The 18807-nt window shown below is 42.4% G+C and overlaps 1 protein-coding gene across 7 annotated transcripts in view; it reads right to left on the bottom strand.

The window, feature by feature from the left end:
* The window catches only part of LOC124717311 (gastrula zinc finger protein XlCGF57.1-like), a 119068-nt gene that overhangs the window by 57934 nt on the left and 42327 nt on the right, over nucleotides 1-18807 (bottom strand). For all 7 annotated transcript variants that reach the window (XM_047244140.1, XM_047244142.1, XM_047244141.1 and 4 more), the window contains one exon: nucleotides 11603-11658. In XM_047244140.1, the coding sequence (XP_047100096.1) occupies nucleotides 11603-11658 (56 nt within the window). The remainder of the gene's footprint in view (nucleotides 1-11602; nucleotides 11659-18807) is intronic.

The raw sequence follows: 18807 nt of genomic DNA, 5'->3' as shown, positions 1-18807 counted from the left end.
TATTTATCATCTTGGCAGTTGTTCTTGACTGGAATTAAGGAGTATTTACTTTGTCTTCTTTGGTGAAGGAGTTTTGGAAAACCGTGCTTAATAACTCTGCTTTTGTGACCCTGTCATCAGTGTCTTCACTGTTGTTATCATGCAGTGATGGTATTGATTGCGTCTTGCCACTGGTGTGCTTTATGTAAGACCAGGAGCTCCTATACTGGTGGAAGTTATGGATGAGGTTGCTGTTGCTGTAACTGAATGTGCAGCACATGGTCTGAGCAGTGCTAGTGCTTGTTCTTTGCGGTCTATTTTACCCTGGTATCCGTATAAAATCCATACAGTACAGCAACTGAAACCTCATGAACCAGAGCGACATTCTGAATTTGCTCTTCGGTTTCTGGCATGGATCAAAGTTGAAGACACGGCCAGGAAATATTCTAACGAGTGAGGAGGCACATTTTACAAGCTACAGGGTGCAGTGAATACACAGAACTGACAAATTTGGGGTACTCTTGAACCACGTGTTGTGTACGAAGGGCCATTGCACTCACCTTATATGACTGTTTGGTGTGGATTCACAAGCACCTTTATTCTCGGTCCTTTCTTCTTTGAAGATAATACACCCGGAGGACCTATCAGGTGTAACGTTACATCTGCACATTATTGAGACCTCCTTGTACAGCACGGAATACCTGCTTGGAAGAGAGCATGCTCCTATTTGAACACACTTTTTGTATCGTGGCTGCCAGTCCTTGAACATGCGATGCAGGCTGTAGTTTGTCAGGTCCTTGAGAACTGCCTCACTTTTCTGGAGAACTGCTTCTGGATTCTCAAAACGAATTCCACGATGCTTTGCCTCTAGTGATGGGAATAATAACAAAATCACAGTGTGTAAGCTCAGGGCCGTAAGGTGGATGCCGTATACGGGTAACGTCGGATCGAGCTAGAAACTGCACGAGTTGATTTGCTACGTGAGGCCATGCATTATCATGATGAAGCCACCACCTAGTCCGAGTAAGTTCTGTTCGTATATTTGTAGTGTGCTTCCTGACATGTAGTATGCTACAGTAATAGTAGGGTGAGGCAGAACTGTATGCTGGCAAATCATTCAATGACAGTCAAAAAATGTGATTGCCATCACTTTCACTGCAGACGGAACAATTTTCCCGTTTCTTGGAGTTGGGGGAACTAGGCGTTTCCACACTGTGCTGACCTGTTTTCCTACAGGATCATAAAGATGCAACCACGACTCATCACTGGTGACAATTGATTTAAGAAACACGTCCCCTCCATCAGCAAAGAGATACTGCTCCTCACAGCTAGTCTCCATTCGCACAGCCTTTAGTTCGAGAGTCAACAGACATGGCACCTACAGGAACAAATACGAGTCACACGGAGATCATCAATCATAATCATAGATACTCCACATGAAATTCTCAATACTTCAATGAGGTTACATAATATTATCTGCCGATGCTCACGGAAAACCATAGCTGCTGTGTGATGTTGGCTTCAATCACAGCAGAAGCCAAAACACTAAGTTCACCTTGCTTAACATAGGCAAGTTGGCCTTCTTCAAAGTCCTCAAACCACCTAAACACTGTTTCACGAGATAGTGCATCTTCACTGTATGCTTGCTGCAGCCAAGTGCATCTTCACCGTATGCTTGCTGCAGCTTTTCGTAAGTCTCAGTGGCCGTACGATTTAAATGAACACAGAATTTTATTGCGTCTTACTGCTCCTCTCGCATCCCCTCCATTGTCTGGTAAGAAAAATATAAAGTGCGTCTACAAAATAGAGTATTACTACCAACCTACTGAAATGAGAGTGCTGCTGCCAATGGACATTATGCATAAAAACTCACTCATTTCAAATATTCATGGCGCTGATAGGAAACTATCACTGTAGTAACAACGGGCAAAAATCAGTCTCAGTGTTTGTCGATTGGCCCTCGTACATCAGGTGTGTATTTGTGGAGAGCCCAGATAAATAGGTGGTTCCTGAAGGTGGGCAGCAGCCTTTTCAGTAGCTGCAGGGACGACAGTCTGAATTAGACTGTTGCAGCTCGAGTACCCAATGGTGGGCATGGGCACAGGTAGGCAGGAGTAGACAAACAGGTCACGTGCGAACAGTCTTGCAGCCAGACCATAGTGTATGCGATTGTGCTCCACTCGCCACACACTTCGGGCAGGGGCAGCCGAGCAGTTCACATATGTGAAGAATGTGTGAAATAAGACCACCTGTACATTCCTGTCCACAAGCACTATGAGGGCATCATGGAACTCATTGGCCCATGGGGCAACATTGGAACACCCTACTCTGGATGGTTTACTGATCTAGCCTTGAAACATTAGACAATATGGCCTACTTATGAAGGTACTGCAAATGGTAGAGAACAAGGAAAAATCAAAGCTGTTACATTTCTCAAGTGCACAAAGCTCAACTGTATTACTTATTGATGATGGGTACCTGGGAGGGAACTACTCAGGAGGATCCTGTCATCAGGAGAAATATGTACTAGGTACATAGTTCTAATAACCAATGAGGAGGTACTGAACTGACTGGTGGGGAAAAAAAAAAAGTGGCACAACTTGACTAAGTGAAGGAGTCAGTTGGTAGGACACATTCTGAGGTATCAGGGAATAATCAATTTGTTAACGGAAGAAATTGGACGTAAAAACAGTAGAGCAAGACCGAGGCTCAACGGCAGCAAGCAGGTTCAAATGGATGGAAGTTACAGTAATTATGCGGAGATGAAGAGGCTTGCACAAGATAGACAGAGTGGAGAGCCACATCAAACTAGTCTTCAGACTGTAGACCACAACAACAATATACAGGAAGAAGCAACATGCTGACTGACTCTCCTAGGAATGTACACTAACAGAAATTTAACAGTAAACCACACTGTGATGTTGAACACTTCTCTTACAGCTCCTACCAATGAAGGTGGATGAATGAGAACATTTGCTCTCTACACTGCATTTAACAGTAGAGTTCCTATTGCATTCTTAATTATACCAACCTTGCTTTTAATTTCACCAAAGGTTGTTTTGACTTTTCTATAAGCCGAGTCAGTCATTCCGACAATCATTTCTTTTTCGATTTCTTCAGTTTTCCTGCAACCATTTTGTCTTAGCTTCCCTGCACTTACTATTTATTTCATTCCTAAGTGATTTGTATTTTTGTATGTCTGAATTTCCCTAATTTTTTTGTACATCCTTGTTTCCTCAATCAAATGATGTATTTCTTGTGTTATCTACGGTTTCTTCATTGTTACCTATGTCTTTGATTCAAACTTCTGTGATCCCCCTTCGTAGAGATGTCTATGCCTCTTCAGCTGAACTGCCTACTAAGCTATACATTGTCACAGTATCTATAACCTCAGAACACTTCAAGTGTATCCCCTCATTCCTTAGTACTTCTGTATCCTATTTTTTGGGCATTGATTTTTCCTGACTACTCTCTTAAGCTTCAGCCTACTCTTAATCACTACTAAATTGTGATCTGAGTCTATATCTGCTCCTGGGTACACATTACAAGATTTGGGAATCTCTGTCTGACTATCATGTAATCTAACTGACACCTTCCCATTTCTCCTGGCCTTTTCCAAGTAAAACACCTCTTCTTGTGCTTGTTGAACAGAGAATTCACTATTAGTAGCTGAAATTTATTGCAGAACTTAATTATCCTTTCTTCTCTCTCATTCCTACTACCCAGCCCATTCTCTTCTGTAACCCTTTCTTCTAGTACTTCCCTTACAACCACAATCCACTCCCCCATGATTACTAGATTTTCATCTCCCTTTACACACTGAGTTGCACTTTCAATATCTTCATGTACTTTCTCTATTTCTCCATGTTCTGCTTGCAACGTTGGCAAGTACACCTGAACTAATGCTGTCTGTGTTGGTTTGCTGTTGATTTTGATGAGAACAACCCTACCACTGAACTGGTCATATTAATCACTCTCTGTCCTACCCTCCTATTCATAATGAATCCTACTCCCATTACACTATTTTCTTCTGCTGTTGACGTTAGCCTACACTCATCTGGCCAGAAATCCTTCGCTTCTTTCTGTTCCACTTCACTGACCTCCACTATATCTAGACTGAGCCTTAGCATTTTCCTTTTCAGATTTTCTCGTTTCTCTATGTAACAAGACATCCTCCTTTAGTATTACTTTTCCTCAACAGTAGTTGTAGATACCAGTAATATTTTTCAAATTTTGAACAGGTCAATATTATCTCAGTCGCTTTTCTGAAAACTTTCACATTATGTTATATTTCAATCTAAAATTTATGAAAAGGAATTACTTTATAAAATATTTTAGTTTCGATGTTATAATAGATAAGTACTAGTTCTGAGTGAAGGTCATAAGCTTGTCTTTGATGAGATTGGACATATTTTTGTATTTTTATGCAAACAACATAATTTCAGCTTTGTTAACGTGAAAAATCAAAATACTATATGATATACTAAAATGTGAGAAAATATAATTACATAAAAAAAGGCTGCAACAACAATCTTCAGATTTATTTAGTTCAAACCACCTGTGAGGACCTGATGTTAGATTTTCGGCTTCAAGATCAGACCCCTAGACACGAAGAACTGGAGCCATCTCAACATGACATGCTAAGTAAACTAGAAAGTTTATTATAATCTTTGCTCCTCTCAGATCTTCATAAACTGCTCATTAATTACTTAGATTGGACATTGTTTAATGTGGACAACAGATGGAAGTAGGAAGGAAGTGGGAGATTACATCCATCATGTTCAAACTTTTGACATTCGACACCCCAACTCATAAAATGTTATTCGTTCATTGGTCATTCAGTCTTTTTCTCGTGGTCACCTCCCCCTTGATCTGAATGGGAGACTATTCCGATATCTTTTGCCAATGGAGAGATTACCTTGACACTTTTTCAATTACAGGCCACATTTCCTGTTGATGCATCATACGTGTCTTTAATGTAGTGGTTTCCATTGCCTTCTGCATCCTCATACCATTGATCATTGTCGATTCTTCCACCTTTAGAGGCAGTTTCCCACCCCAAGGACAAGAGAGTGCCCTGGACCTCTGTCTGCTCCTCCGCCCTCTTTGACAAGGTCATTGACAGAATGAGGCTGACTTCTTATCCCAGAAGTCTTCAGCCACTAATGCTGATGATTTTCACTCAAAATTGAAGAGGTGGCAGGGTTCAGACCTGGGACTGAGGATGTTTTGATTAGTAACCAAATACGCTACTCCACGACCTGGAGCTATGCCCCTCATAAATTGGGGAATTCTTGCAGCCACACCTTGCAATTCATAATGGAACAATTTTCAGTTCTTAATTGTTGTGGCTGGTCATATGTTTGGTTTTGGTTTTGTTTTGCTTCAGGGCACATAAAACAAATGGGGTCATACATGCCCAAGTCAAAACTACAGAACACAAAGACAGAGAGGAGTTAAAAAGTGACTATAAGTCAGTCCCAACTGACATAACAGGAGACAGCTAAAAACAGTTAAGTGGATAAAGGGCTAAAAAAAGACACCATACAGAAACGGAGGTCCAGAACTAAAAATTAAATGGCATCACCATATTGCTTTGGCAGATAAAAAGTAAAATGCAGTTGACAGCCTGCACGTCATTAGCTAAAATGGCCGATAGCTCAGATGGCAAACCCAAGTGGGAACACAAATGTTTATTAAAAAAATTGGCATTCCATCAGGTAGTGACAGACAGTTAAAACTTGTGCGCAGTGTGCACAAGGAGTTGGGACAGTGCCAATTATCAAATGACGATGGCTAAAAAGGCAATGCCCAATACGCAGCCTAGTTAAAATGATTTCCTCCCGGCAGGAGGGTTGAGAGGAGGTCATCCGAGCCGCTGGGAGAGGCTTAATAAGCTGGGGCTTATTCCCGTGAAGGGAGGACCAGTGGTGATGCCAAAGGGACACCACCTCCTGAAAGATAGCAACACAGAGATCATGGGAGGGAATATAGGTACTTGCAGGCTGAGGTACGAGGACTGCAGCCTCGACAGCAGTGTCAGCAGCCTCGTTTCCTGGCAGATCGACATGACCAGGAACCCACAGAAACATCACACTGGCTCCACCAAGAGTGAGCAAGAGACAGTTTTCCTGGACCCGCTGCACTAAGGGATGGGCAGTGTACAGTGCACATAGGCTTTGAAGGGCACTGAGTGAGAGGACACAATTGAAAAGGCCGTGTCGCTGGATGTACTCCGTGGCCTGATACAGGGCAGAGAGCTCAGCTGTAAATACTGAGCAGCTGGAAGCCGATATTGAAAGACTTGGGTGCCAATGATGAAGGCATGCCCAACCCCATGATCAGTCCAAGAGCCATCAGACTAAACAAAGTGCCACGAGAAGGTCATGAAACTGAAGACAATAGACTGAGGCTGGAGTAGTTTCCTCAGGAATAGAATGAAGGTCAAGGTTAACACGGGCCGCTTCATGAAGCCAGGGCGGTGAAGAGTTCACACCCACCAGGAAAGTTGCAGGTAGTGTGAAGTTAAGCCGCTGTAGCAAATACCGAAAGCGGGCTCCAGGAGGCAACAGAGAAGAGGGACGTGCCCCATACTGGTGATCAAAGGAACCATCAAAGGAGGCGGCATAGGATGGGTGGCCACGCATGGCAGACAAACGGCATGCATACCTCCTGAGGAGAAGGTCATGGTGGTAGGACAGCAGTAGTTCGGCAATTTCAGCATAAGGACTCTCATCCGGGCTAGTGTAAAAGGCGCCCGTGGCCAAACGGATGCCACGACGGTGAATAGTGTTGAGACAGCGTAAGAGGGATGGACGTGCAGGTGCATAAACAAAGCACCCATAGTCAAGTTTTGAATGAACAAGGGACCTGTACAAATGGAGGAGGGTGGTTCGATCGGCACCCCAGTAAGTAACAGTGAAGACACGTAGGAGACTGAGGGAGGGACCAGCTCAGCGGGCTGCCATGTAAGACACACGGGAGGACCAAGAGAGTTTCCTATCGAGCATGAAACCCAGGAATTTTGTAGTTTCAATGAATGGAAGGGCAGCAGGCCTAAGATGTAAACACGGTGGAAGAAACCAATTGCGTCGCCAGAAACTCATACAAACTGTTTTGTCAGTGTGGAAAAGTGAGTCATTGTCAATGCTGCAGAAGTAAAGATGATCAAGATATCGCTGAAGATGCCACTCAGTGAGAGAGGTCTGTGGAGAATGGCAATAGGTGGCAAAAATCGTCAACAAAAATGGAGCCGGAGATGCCCGGTGGGAGACAGGCCATTATAGGGTTAATGGCGATAGCAAAGAGGACAATGCCTAGGACGGAACCCTGAGGCACACCATTTTCCTGTTTAAAGGTGTCTGACAAGGCAGAACCCATGCGCACCTTGAAAACTTGGTCTTTTAAAAATGCCTGAAGGAAGCAGGGCAGGCGGCCACGGAAGCCCCACGTGTGAAGAGTATGGAGGATACCAGTTCTCCAGCAGGTGTCATAGACCTTTTCCAAATCGAAAAACATGACCATAGTCTGTGATTTCCGCAGAAAACCATTCATGGTGAATAAGGTAGCGAGATGGTCAACTGCAGAATGCCACACTCGAAATCCACACTGTGCATTCGTCAGTAAACTGCGAGACTTGAGCCACCATACCAGCCGGGCATGAATCATACGTTCCATCTCCTTGCAAATGCAGCTAGTAAGAGAGATGGGGCAGTAGCTAGAAGGAAGGTTTTTGTACTTACTGGGCGGTTTTTGTACTTACTGGGCTTAGGTATGGGTATGACGGTGGCTTCACACCAGCATCAGGAATTGTGCCCTCCACCCAGATGCGGTTGTATATGTTAAGCAAAAAGTGCTTGCTCACAAGGGTAAGGTGCTGCAACATCTGAATGTGGATAGCATCTAGCCCTGGGGTGGAGGACCAGGATGAACTGAGAGCACGATCTAGCTTCCTCATAGTAAAGGCGGCATTGTAACATTCATGTTTCAGTGAAGAGAAGAGTATTGCCTAAGCCTCTTCCACTCATTTCCGAAGGAGGAAGGCAGGTTGATAGTGGTAAGAGCTCGAAACTTCCGCAAAATGGTGGCCCAAGGTGTTTGAGATAGCAATAGGGTTCACAATGACATCGTCTGCTACTGTCAGGCCAGAAATTTGGGAATAGATCTTGGTCCCAGAGAGCCATCGGAGGTTGGCCCAAATGACAGAGGAAGGGGTAGAACTGTTAAAAGAACTAGTGAATGAAATCCAGCTAGCTCTTTTGATATCCTGAAGAATGCCTCGACACTTTGCCTGCATCTGTTTGAATGCAGTTTGCCATCGTAGGATGACTATTAAAAATGCAGAGAGCCCATCTCAGTGTGTAAATTGCGTCGCAGCGTGCCTCAGATTACGAAGGGACTGGGACACGATGTGGTAAAGAGAAAGTGTGTGGAATGGAATGTTCCGCAGCAGTAAGGATAACGTTTGTGAGATATTCCACCTGGTCATCACAAATGGGGAAAACGTGTTCTTCGAAGGTCGCCAGGTACGAGTAAAGCTGCCAGTCAGTCTTAGTAAGCTGCCATTTGTGTGTGCACGCAGGTGGGGTAGGAGCCAGCTAATGGATAGCACACGGGAAATGGTTGCTCGAGTAGGTGTCAGAAAGAACGGACCTCTCAAGACGATGGGCAAGCTGAGCAGTGCAGAAGGATAGGTCCAAATGTGAACAGGTGTGTGAGGAGTCGGAAAGGAAAGTGGGTGCTCCAGTGTTAGGGCAGAAGAAGTTAAGTTGATTACAGGGCACCTCTCTGACTGGTCCTGGGAGAACTCCAAAGGGGATGATACGCATTAAAGTCACTGAGTAGCAAAAATGGGGGAGATAACTGCCCAATACGCTGAAGGAAGTCTGTCCTGGTGACATCGAATGACGGAGCGACATAAATGATACAGAGGGAAAAAGTCTGGTGGGGAAGGAAAAGGCGAACTGCAACAGCTTGAAGTCAGCGAGATGGGATGACTATGAATGTCATCCCATACGAGCAGAACGAAGCCCCCACGAGACTGAATACCAACCTCAGGGGGAAGGTCAAAACTAATCGGTAAGAAATGCGAAAGCTCAAAGCAGTTGTGAGGGCGAAATTTTGTTTCCTGAAGGCAGATCACAAGGGGATACTGTGATGCTAAAAGCAGCCACAAATCCTCTTTGAGAGACTGAAGCCTGCGAACGTTCCATTGCAGGAGAGTCATGACGATGAACAGATGTAGGGGTGTCACCTCAAGGGCTGCCGAGTGACAGCCGGTAAAGAGTTGCAACTACAAGGCACAGAAGCAGGAGGATCCTGCTCCATGGGGTCCACAGAAGCATCGGCTTGGTTGTGTGGTCAGACTGTGGAGTCCAACGCTGAAAAATGGTTCGTGGCATGCACCAGCAACACAGAGGCCAGCAGGGCTGAGGTATCACGTGGTGACACTGTTGAAGAGGATCTTCGAGTTGGTGAAGAAGAAGAATGTTTGCCTTTGGTGGACTTCTTTGAGCCTTTCTGGTTAGAGGAAGACTCGGGTGTTGTTTGGCTAGAGGGACAGAGGAAGTCTTCACGGGGATGGTGACTTCAACCCTTGAGGTGAGAGTTTGATGGCTTGTTGCACAGCTGGACAGGGGGGTGTCACAACCTTGACACTGGGTGATTTCACAACCTATGAGCTGAATTGGAGGTCGCATGTCTGCGTGGCCTGTCCTTCACAGAGTGAGGGGTAACAAGAACAGAACTGTAGGTGCCAGACGGGAGAACGCAGGGTTTGCGACTAGCTAGTAACTTGTGAGCGACTGGATTACACACTTTTTCCTTTATCTGGATCTCTTTGAGAGCCCGCTCATCAACATACATGGGACAATCCCGAGAGGAGGTGGCATGGGCGCCACTGCAGTTGATACACTGAGGAGAAGGAGGCGGACAATCGCACTCATGTGCATGCCTACCACAGGTTACACATTTGGCTTCAGCAAGATGTTCTAGTGTGGATGAAATGACACTGATAGCAGTGCATTGAGTTCAGAATGTACAGCTGGACTGTGATAATTTCATCGTCCACTTTGATCTTGGACGGAAGCACCACTGTATCAAAGGTGAGAAAAAGAGTGCGGGTGGACACTAAGGAGGAATCTACCTTTTTCACTACATGATGGACAGCAATGACACCCTGATCAGAGAGGTAAGATTGGATTTCAGCTTCAGTTAGAGCATCGAGCAGCCTAGCGTAAATTACACCACCGGAAGTATTCAAATTTCTATGGGCATGAACAGGGTAGCCGTGGAGAAGCGAGGCAGTAAGCAGTTTTTGTGCTTGAGAATCAGAAGTAGTCTCCAAAAGCAAAGTGCCATTCTGTAAACAAGAGCAGGATTTCACAGAGCCAGCAATTGCATCAACACCTTTCTGAATAATAAATGGATTTACCATGGCGAAGGACTGACTGTCTTTAGTATGTGAGACCACGAGGAACCATGGTGCAGCAGAAAGAGTCTCTGAATGATTAGCCTCATTATGTTTATGTTTCATAGACACTGATTGGGAAGATGATTGCCTCATTGTGAGAAAATCCCCCACGAATGCCAGCGTCTCCGATGGCATGCCCCTTACAACTGGGGCCCCCTTCACAAGGGGGTGCACCTGCCTTAGGTGATTGTTCACACCTCCCAAATACCTGACACGGACCAATTAGCAATTTGGAAAGGTTGCAGCTAAGGCAATCAGCCCTCCCTGGGACTGGCCAGTACCAGAAGTAATGCGTGAACCCCACCTGTCGAACCAGGGCCGGGAATTGTGTGTTATCCAGTCACCTGTTATGCATCAGGCGCATGGGCCAGCCTTCTGGATCACACAGGGAGGAAGAAGAAAATGAGGAACCTCAAATGCCGAAGCGGAGGAATGAGAGGAGAAGGGAAACAAAGAAAGGAAAGGGGAGCGAAAAACAAAGGTGAGACTGTTCTAGCATCAGTGACAGACAACACAGAACATTCCCAATAACACCCCAGACATGTTCCCAAAGGAAGGGGAAAAAGAATAGCAAGAGAATAGACATGCAGCACAGAAGGTAAAAAATGCTGCAAAGGCTGGGGCCCCGAGGTAGCCAAGCACGAACCCACCAAGAAGTGGTGAGCCTCCTAGGGGACTGGTCATATGTCTGTGGGTGCATGGAACTGAGGCCTTTAGTGTCCCTACTACAACTTTACGAGACAAGTATATGGTATAGCCGCACTATTCCGAACTAACTGGGGTCAAACAATGTTCAGTTTGGCAGGAATTCAGAATAGGCAGGTTCCATTAATAATATCAATGTATAGACTTGTTAAGGCATAAATTAAGTGCGAGGACATCTGCTAGTGACCTTCGATGACTCGTAGCACAGATCCCTTACCTATCCCTCTCCCTCCTGCGTTCCAAACACATTAATGAAAATTTACTATTAAGCTTTCATCTGTAAGTGTTGAGTTAACTTTTATTTCCCATGACTCTATATTCATCACTTTCAAGTATTCTTTGTTACCAATGGTTTAGACTCAGTCAGGTAATTAGAATGCCCGTTAAGAGTTCCTACACAGATCATAAGTAATAGGAAATGGACAAACGGCATCAAGTAGACAATACCTGTATCACAGCTTTCTACAACTTCCTCTGCATCCCATTCCTGCTTGCACTCTTGGCTGTAACAAAAGAAATACATGAACCAATTATTGTGAAGGTACATACAGTTAAGAAAGTAATTTACTCTGATGAAAAAATATTGCAATACAAACATAGGCAATACCAATCCTGAGGATCCACTTTACATGCAAGACCAAGTAACACAGCCAGTTAAAACACCTTAGGGTTCTTAGCACTCACACACTGGTTATTGGAATTCAGTTCTGCTTGAGAGCAACATAATTAATTAACAGAGTTAAATAGTGCTCAAATATGAAATAATCAACAGTCAAGCACATGGACTGGAGACCAATAGCATTAAAAGCAATCCATTAAGCAACTAAAACCTTTGATGATTTTGACAAAATATTCTTACTCTCTGAGATTTTTTCAGATAAAAATGCCATGTGACGATGTGGTTGTGTTAAGCATTGAGAAGCCAAAGTGAGGATTTTTTATATTTAGTCTATAACTGCTGCAAGTCCTAATTGTTATTATTATTCGTGAAAGTGCACTGCACATCATACAACTGTCTTATGATAGAGACACAAGGTAATTAGCTTCAATTACCAGTCTGCTGCTTTCTCATTGGTTATCAAACACATCACACACCCTTTAACATCATTTCCTGTTTGCATCTGTGAGCGTGTACTACGTATGATGTGAGAGTCAGGAACTGTTTCCAGTACTGGGGGGAAGGAAGCTTCGTTCTGTCCGAAGAGAATGGGCCAATGGGCCAATCTTTCCTTAATGCTCTTTTCAAAGGTGAGTGAATTTCGCAACGTATTTGGTGTTTTCCAAGTCGTGGAAAGGGACTCTGCCCCTGACATGAAGCCACTTTTGCCTGGAAATCTTGTAATGTAATACACTGCCAATGTACACAGCTAATACAGCTTTATTAAATGTCATTTTATTTATCTAATACAGTTTATTGTATTTACTGATTCTATAGGGTGATCCAAAAGTCATATCCCACAGGAGCGATCATCTGAAGCAAAAGTGTAGTAAATGATGGCTCTAAAATTCATAACTTAAAAGCTACGAGCAACTGTTCAGTAGAAAGGAAGTGTTTTGCAGTATTGAAGATGAAGGAGTGCTCACAGCTCTTAAGGTATTTTAGAGCCTATGCTTACTAGACTTCTTTGCTTCAAACAATCGTTCCTGTCACACCCCTGAATTCGACTTTGACTTATGGGTCAAGACTACTAAATCATCAATGTAGACTTTGTCGCATGGGACATGACGTTTGAATCAACCTGATTACTGCTACTTTGTTGTTTTTCTGTGTACATTGCATCAGTAGAAATGTGTAGTAATTACTTCAAGGAAATTGTAATCATCAAACAGGGTATATAATCTTACCCCTGTTAGGCAGATAATTTGTAAAACTTCGAATTTATCCAGATGCAATAAGTTGGGGAATCCCCCTATAAGGTAGAGAGAGACACTGCAGTTTAGTAACAGTGCAAAAAATGTCACTGCGCAACAGTTGGTAGTTGTGCTCTTGGAAAGATGAAGCTGTTCGAAGCTGCATGTGAGACACAAAGAAACCTCACAAGGAACCCACCCCTCTCCTCCCCCTCCAAACCTTAACATTCTGATGTCACTTCACAGAGGGCACTGTCATTATCATCTGTTTCCCCAACTGTTTTCCTATGTTAAAAATATGGTTCAGATTGTTCTTATTCTGAATTATTATAACACTCAAATAGCATTTTTGATCAGTATTCTCACAAAATATCTTATTTTATGTAATTAGAGCTTAAAAAATAATTAAATATCAAGATCTGGTCATGTGATCAAAAATGCTACGTTAGTGGATGTAGCTATGATGACATCACAAGCTAGGACTGAGACAAAGCTATACATGTGTTACAGAAGTGTTAGCTGAAGTTACTAGTGTTTTTCTGCACTTTTTCTGCAAACAGTTTAGTTATTTAGTAATGGAAAACCCATTTACAACTATTAAGGAGCAAAGGAAAGGAATTTATGAAGGCTGACGCTGAATCCCTAAAATCTTCTGAAAGTTTATGCATGGTCTCTTTGTTCTTCAAAAACAACACAGATTTTTACGTTTTGGAAAAAGGAAGCCTGAAAACTGCTTTGTATGGTGACTAGGACGAATGTACTGTCACACAGCAATAAGTCACAGAATAGTCCTACAACTGAGGGAATCTGGAACTGGATTATGTGTTCGTTAATGCTGAAAATGTTTTCCAGGGCAACTTGTAAAAGCCTACACAATAAAACACAGTGTATTTTTTTCATTCAAAAAATAATTCTGATTGTTAATTGCTGTAGTTGTTGTCAGAACTCCAACTTTCTTGTATGTATCTTTTTTCTCAATTTTCAGGTATTCAGACAACATAACAACACTCGAGGAGCTGCAGAGCATCATTGTGTTTGCCTTCAACAGCTTTACACACTGCAGTTTTTCTGTTCCTCCAGGTCATTAATTTAAACCACTGCAAAATTATGCCCATAAAATACTCAGTTGATGCAGCAGAACCTTAAAGTATCTGTTGTTCTAACACATACTTAACTGCAACTGAAAAAATATAGAGATTTAAAAGTGTTTAGAAAGGACCAACTTTCATTTTACTGTAATGGTCTAGTACACTTCCTTGTAGGTTCCAAATGTTCAGTTTATCTCTTTGTCAAAACCACACAGCTATATAACAGGCTCAATGGAGACAGGTGAAAGCAGCAAATCATTATCTTCAAGGACTTATTTGAGAAGGACGACATGATCGGAAATTGTCAAATCGTTTCTCCGATTTTTCAGAATAATAGCTATATCGGGCATGAAATACAGTTTCTTAACAGCATCTTTGTGATTCGTCTCAAATTGATCAGTTGTAAAATAAAGCTAAAAAACGAAAATTGATATTAAAAGTAATATGATACCGAATTTAAAGTTCTTACATAACTGTTTTATGAATAAAGTAAACTTAAGAAAGAAGCAATATTAAGTAGGAAAAACTTGCTTCTGATCAGGATCAATCTCGCAAACATTACATTAGCAGCCCAGCATATAGCCTATTACACTACAAACGACACTGTGTTTCCGTGGAGTATTTACTTACATCAGAATGATCCTCACAGAAATAAACACACATAGTGAACACTGTCTCATTTGGATCTCTATGAGCAAGCTGCAACAACACTTTACACATATTCTCATTATTTGGAACACTCAAAAACACTCTTTCAGGAGTTTTTATAGATATGTTTGTAAATGTGGTACTACACATCATTTGTTACCACATTTTCCAAAACATAAATTCCAAAATCAAATATCACTGTGAATGAGCTTTACGACAGTTGGAGCAGCATGCTAGTCAGTGATATCACAGGTATCACATGACTAAAATGGTGCATTTTAGCGGTCTTTCAAATTCTTTAATTTCATTTCCATTTTTCTTTATTTCCTTTTTTTTTCGCGGGCTAGTTCCGCACGTATCTCTGGCAGATCTGCATCCTTCCAATCTGAGGCCCGTCATATACCACTAATGTGTAGACCTCGCCCATCAAATCTAGCACCATGCCCATCTGCCCATAGCAGATGATTTATGTGCAAATCCAGGATGTGGTGCAAGCACAGCAATTCAGAGCAATGGTACCCATGCAATAGTTGGTAGGGAGAGAACTAGACTGGGGGGTAAGGTATATTTTTAATATTTTGGAAGACAAATGGCATCTTGTAAGTAGCCATAAAATATTTTCAGAGCTGACCTCATTAATATCCTGTGTGACATTGACTTTTAAATCATTTCATTGGAATGAAAACACCTGAATACACTATTTTTTTTCTTGTCTGGGAGTCTTGAGGAAGGATCTGATGCAACTACCCTGTTTAGTGCTTTCAGTGGGTCATTACTGTGCAGTAACACTTGCACGCGGCAACAGAGTTATATAAGGAAGAGATTATTTTATTATTGTTAATTAAACAGTGATTTAGCTCACATAATGTAACTTTATTTTCTCACTTTTTAATTGAACTATTAAAAACTGTGATTTCGTTCAAACATGTTTAGCTTGGTAACAAAGATGGCTGTTCTTTATATGAGAAGAAAGTGCGCACCGCGCCCTCTTGTGTTATGTGAAATGGTGCGTCTGCTTGGGGGTTAAGAATGAGCCAGTATAACTTTGACACACTTTTCAGTGAGTGCTTTTAATTTTTGTTAGCACTCATTAGTTGACATATAGCACCAAATGCAGCATTTGTACTTTATTGCTATTTTTTACTTTTAAAAGTGATGAGCCCCGTGTTGATACTGTAATGCATGTAACTATTTTACCACAACAAAGACTGCCCAATCACTTAAGATATACAGCTACCAGTTGGAGTTATGAGGATTTAAAATTAAAAACAAGGATCGCATTGTTCACGAGACCTTGAAGGATAAATACATGAAGGTAAGTGTATAGACGCAATAAAATTTAGAAAGCAAAGTGCATCTGTATTAAACAGTGAACATACATATAACAATATAAGTAAAGGCAAACAATAAATTTCCAAAGAGGAAAAGTGCTGGTCGTTATATTTAGCGCAGCTATCACTAAGGTCCAGTGTGGGCTGCAAATATTGTATGGCAGCAAAACTTGGTAGATAATCTACTGCGATAATGTGGAACTGATTAGCGTTGAAAAGAAATTAGTCCCAGATTTGGCCACCAGATGCAAATCTGGTGCTATCAGTGCAAGAAACGTGTCTAGGAATGTTTCTATATGTAATGGTTTATGAACAGGATGTGTGCAGAAAAGACCAAACAAGTGAGAAAAGTATAATGTTTATTTTATTATAAACTGGTGCTGACAATTTTTTCAATATGAGCACTGGAGACATTGCAGCATCCTGTCATTTGTAAAACGACATTATCAACAGTTGGTCACCGCAGTTCCGGTGGACTCTGAGCAATGTGTTTCTGTATACTGGTCTTCAAACCCGGTATAGATCAAATGTGTCCTTGGTGAATATTTTCTTTAAGTTATCATCAGAGCCAAAAGTCACACGGATTTAGATCAGGCGATCTTGCACTCCATGCCTCTGGAAAACTTCTGGATATAGCACGTTTGTGGAAGGCTGCATTGAGCAGATCCTAAACTGGGTGAGCGACATGAAGAGCTGACTCATCTTGTATGAAAACAAAGGTTTCCACACAGTTGCACTCTTCCAAAGCAGGAATCGCCTACTGTATGAGGTCTCGATCACATGCATCCATCGAGGTACATCTGACAGGACCTCTGGCTCTATTCTTTTGAAAGCAGAATGGAATAAGAATAAATGTGCTTGTGAATCCACACCACACAGTCACATATGGTGAGTGCAATGGCTCTTCCTGCACAATGTCTGGTGTAAAAGCACCCAACATTTGTCAGTTCTGTGTATTCAGTGCACCCTGTAGTGTAAAATGAGCCTTGTCACTCCACAGAATACTTCCTGGCCACATGTCACCATCTTTGATCCGTTCCAGAAACCAAAGACCAGTTTCAGAATGTTACAGTGATTCGTGAGATTTCAGCTGCTGCACTGTCTGGATGTTGTATGGGTATCAATGTAAAACAGGCCACAAAACTTCTCACACTGTTGACCATAGTATGGACAATTCTCATGAGACTGCATGAGCACTAGGACTACTTGGGGCACGTGCTGCACAGTCAGTTACAGCAACAGCAAACTTGTCAATAACTTCCACTGGGATATGACACCTTCCCCTTCCAGGTACTACACCAAGCTCACCCATGTTCTTGAATTTCATTATAAACTTCTTTAAATGACTTAATGACATTGGGTCTCTTCTCAGACCTTTTAATTGGCAATACTCTCTCAATGCAGCACAGTAATTGTTGCTGTTCACACACAACAGTTTCACTAACAGCGCACAGTCTGTATTCTCGATAGCTGTACTGTTCACTCACATTACAGCTTGTCAAATGACAGCAGGGATGTTGTACTGTCATACAAGCACTGAACAGTGACGGATATGCATGCAATCAATGACCTCACTGTTTGGTCCCCTCCTACAAATCACCCAAACCCAATAGATATGCACCTGGTGGCCAAAATTTGAACTTTTTTTTCTTTTTCCCCAGCATAAATCAGTTCCGCATTATGCATTAGCATATCTACCGAGCTACACTACCATGCAATAATTACAACCCACACTGGACTTCTGTGATTAGTTGCACTTAATTATAACCACCCAGTATTAACCAAATCCTGCATGAATGTAGAACAGTTTTAAAATAGCTAATGTTGTACCAATTTCAACACAACAAAAGGAGAACAACAATTTTGGTAATGGAATAATTTTTTTCACTGCTGCCCAAAACTTGAGTCACTATATATTGACAAAGAAGTTGACTAATCAGTGTGGGATGATCCATAAGATGCACTGAGTGAATTGTGCATATTCGGAATGCAAGGAAACTTAAAACTTTTTCACGGCTGGTCTTTCATATAGATCTGTGTTGTCTGAGAGTTGATTCCTGATTCCATTTTACACAATTTTGCTGAAACGTAGTTTCCAAGAGCACTGCAGTCATCCGTGCTTGATGACTGAGAGCCGTAGCGCATGCTCTCATGAATGTGGCGAAGTCTGTCTCCATCTCTTCAGTCCGCTTCTTCTTCGTTTGTTGTGCTTTGAAAAACTGGAAACCAAATAATAGATCTGCACGAGTCTACAGAATATACTTTTGGGGACATTTCTTCTTTCAGCTGCCTCATATAAAAAATGAATGGTGTGCTGGCGTCAGCTGGTGCCAGCACACCAGGCGGCAAAGGGGTTGTGAGAAGATCGATTTTAGGCCAGTCATCCAGTGAGTCCACAAGTCGAGACATCAGTTGCAGCCCAGAGGGAGTTGCAGTCGCAGTTAGCTCAGGGTCAGTCAGCACCTAGCGACCAGAGAAGTGTATACAGTGGAATTGTACTTCACTATCAGTGAAGCTAATGTGGACTATTATGGAAGACCTTGTACCACAGCACAAGGAAGCTTAAGTTAAGCAGCTCTTTGTTTGTGTAAATAAGGAACTCTATTAACACATGCACGCAGTTTGTGTTAAGAAAATGATACCAGCCACCAAACAACATCCTCTACTTGCTTCCCATGGTACAAGCCTACAGTGACAATGAGACAACACAAAAAACGGAAAAAAAGATGCACAT

This window comes from Schistocerca piceifrons, chromosome 9, assembly GCF_021461385.2.
Source record: "Schistocerca piceifrons isolate TAMUIC-IGC-003096 chromosome 9, iqSchPice1.1, whole genome shotgun sequence".
Taxonomy (NCBI): domain Eukaryota; kingdom Metazoa; phylum Arthropoda; class Insecta; order Orthoptera; family Acrididae; genus Schistocerca; species Schistocerca piceifrons.
This window is presented reverse-complemented; position numbering and strand designations above follow the sequence as displayed.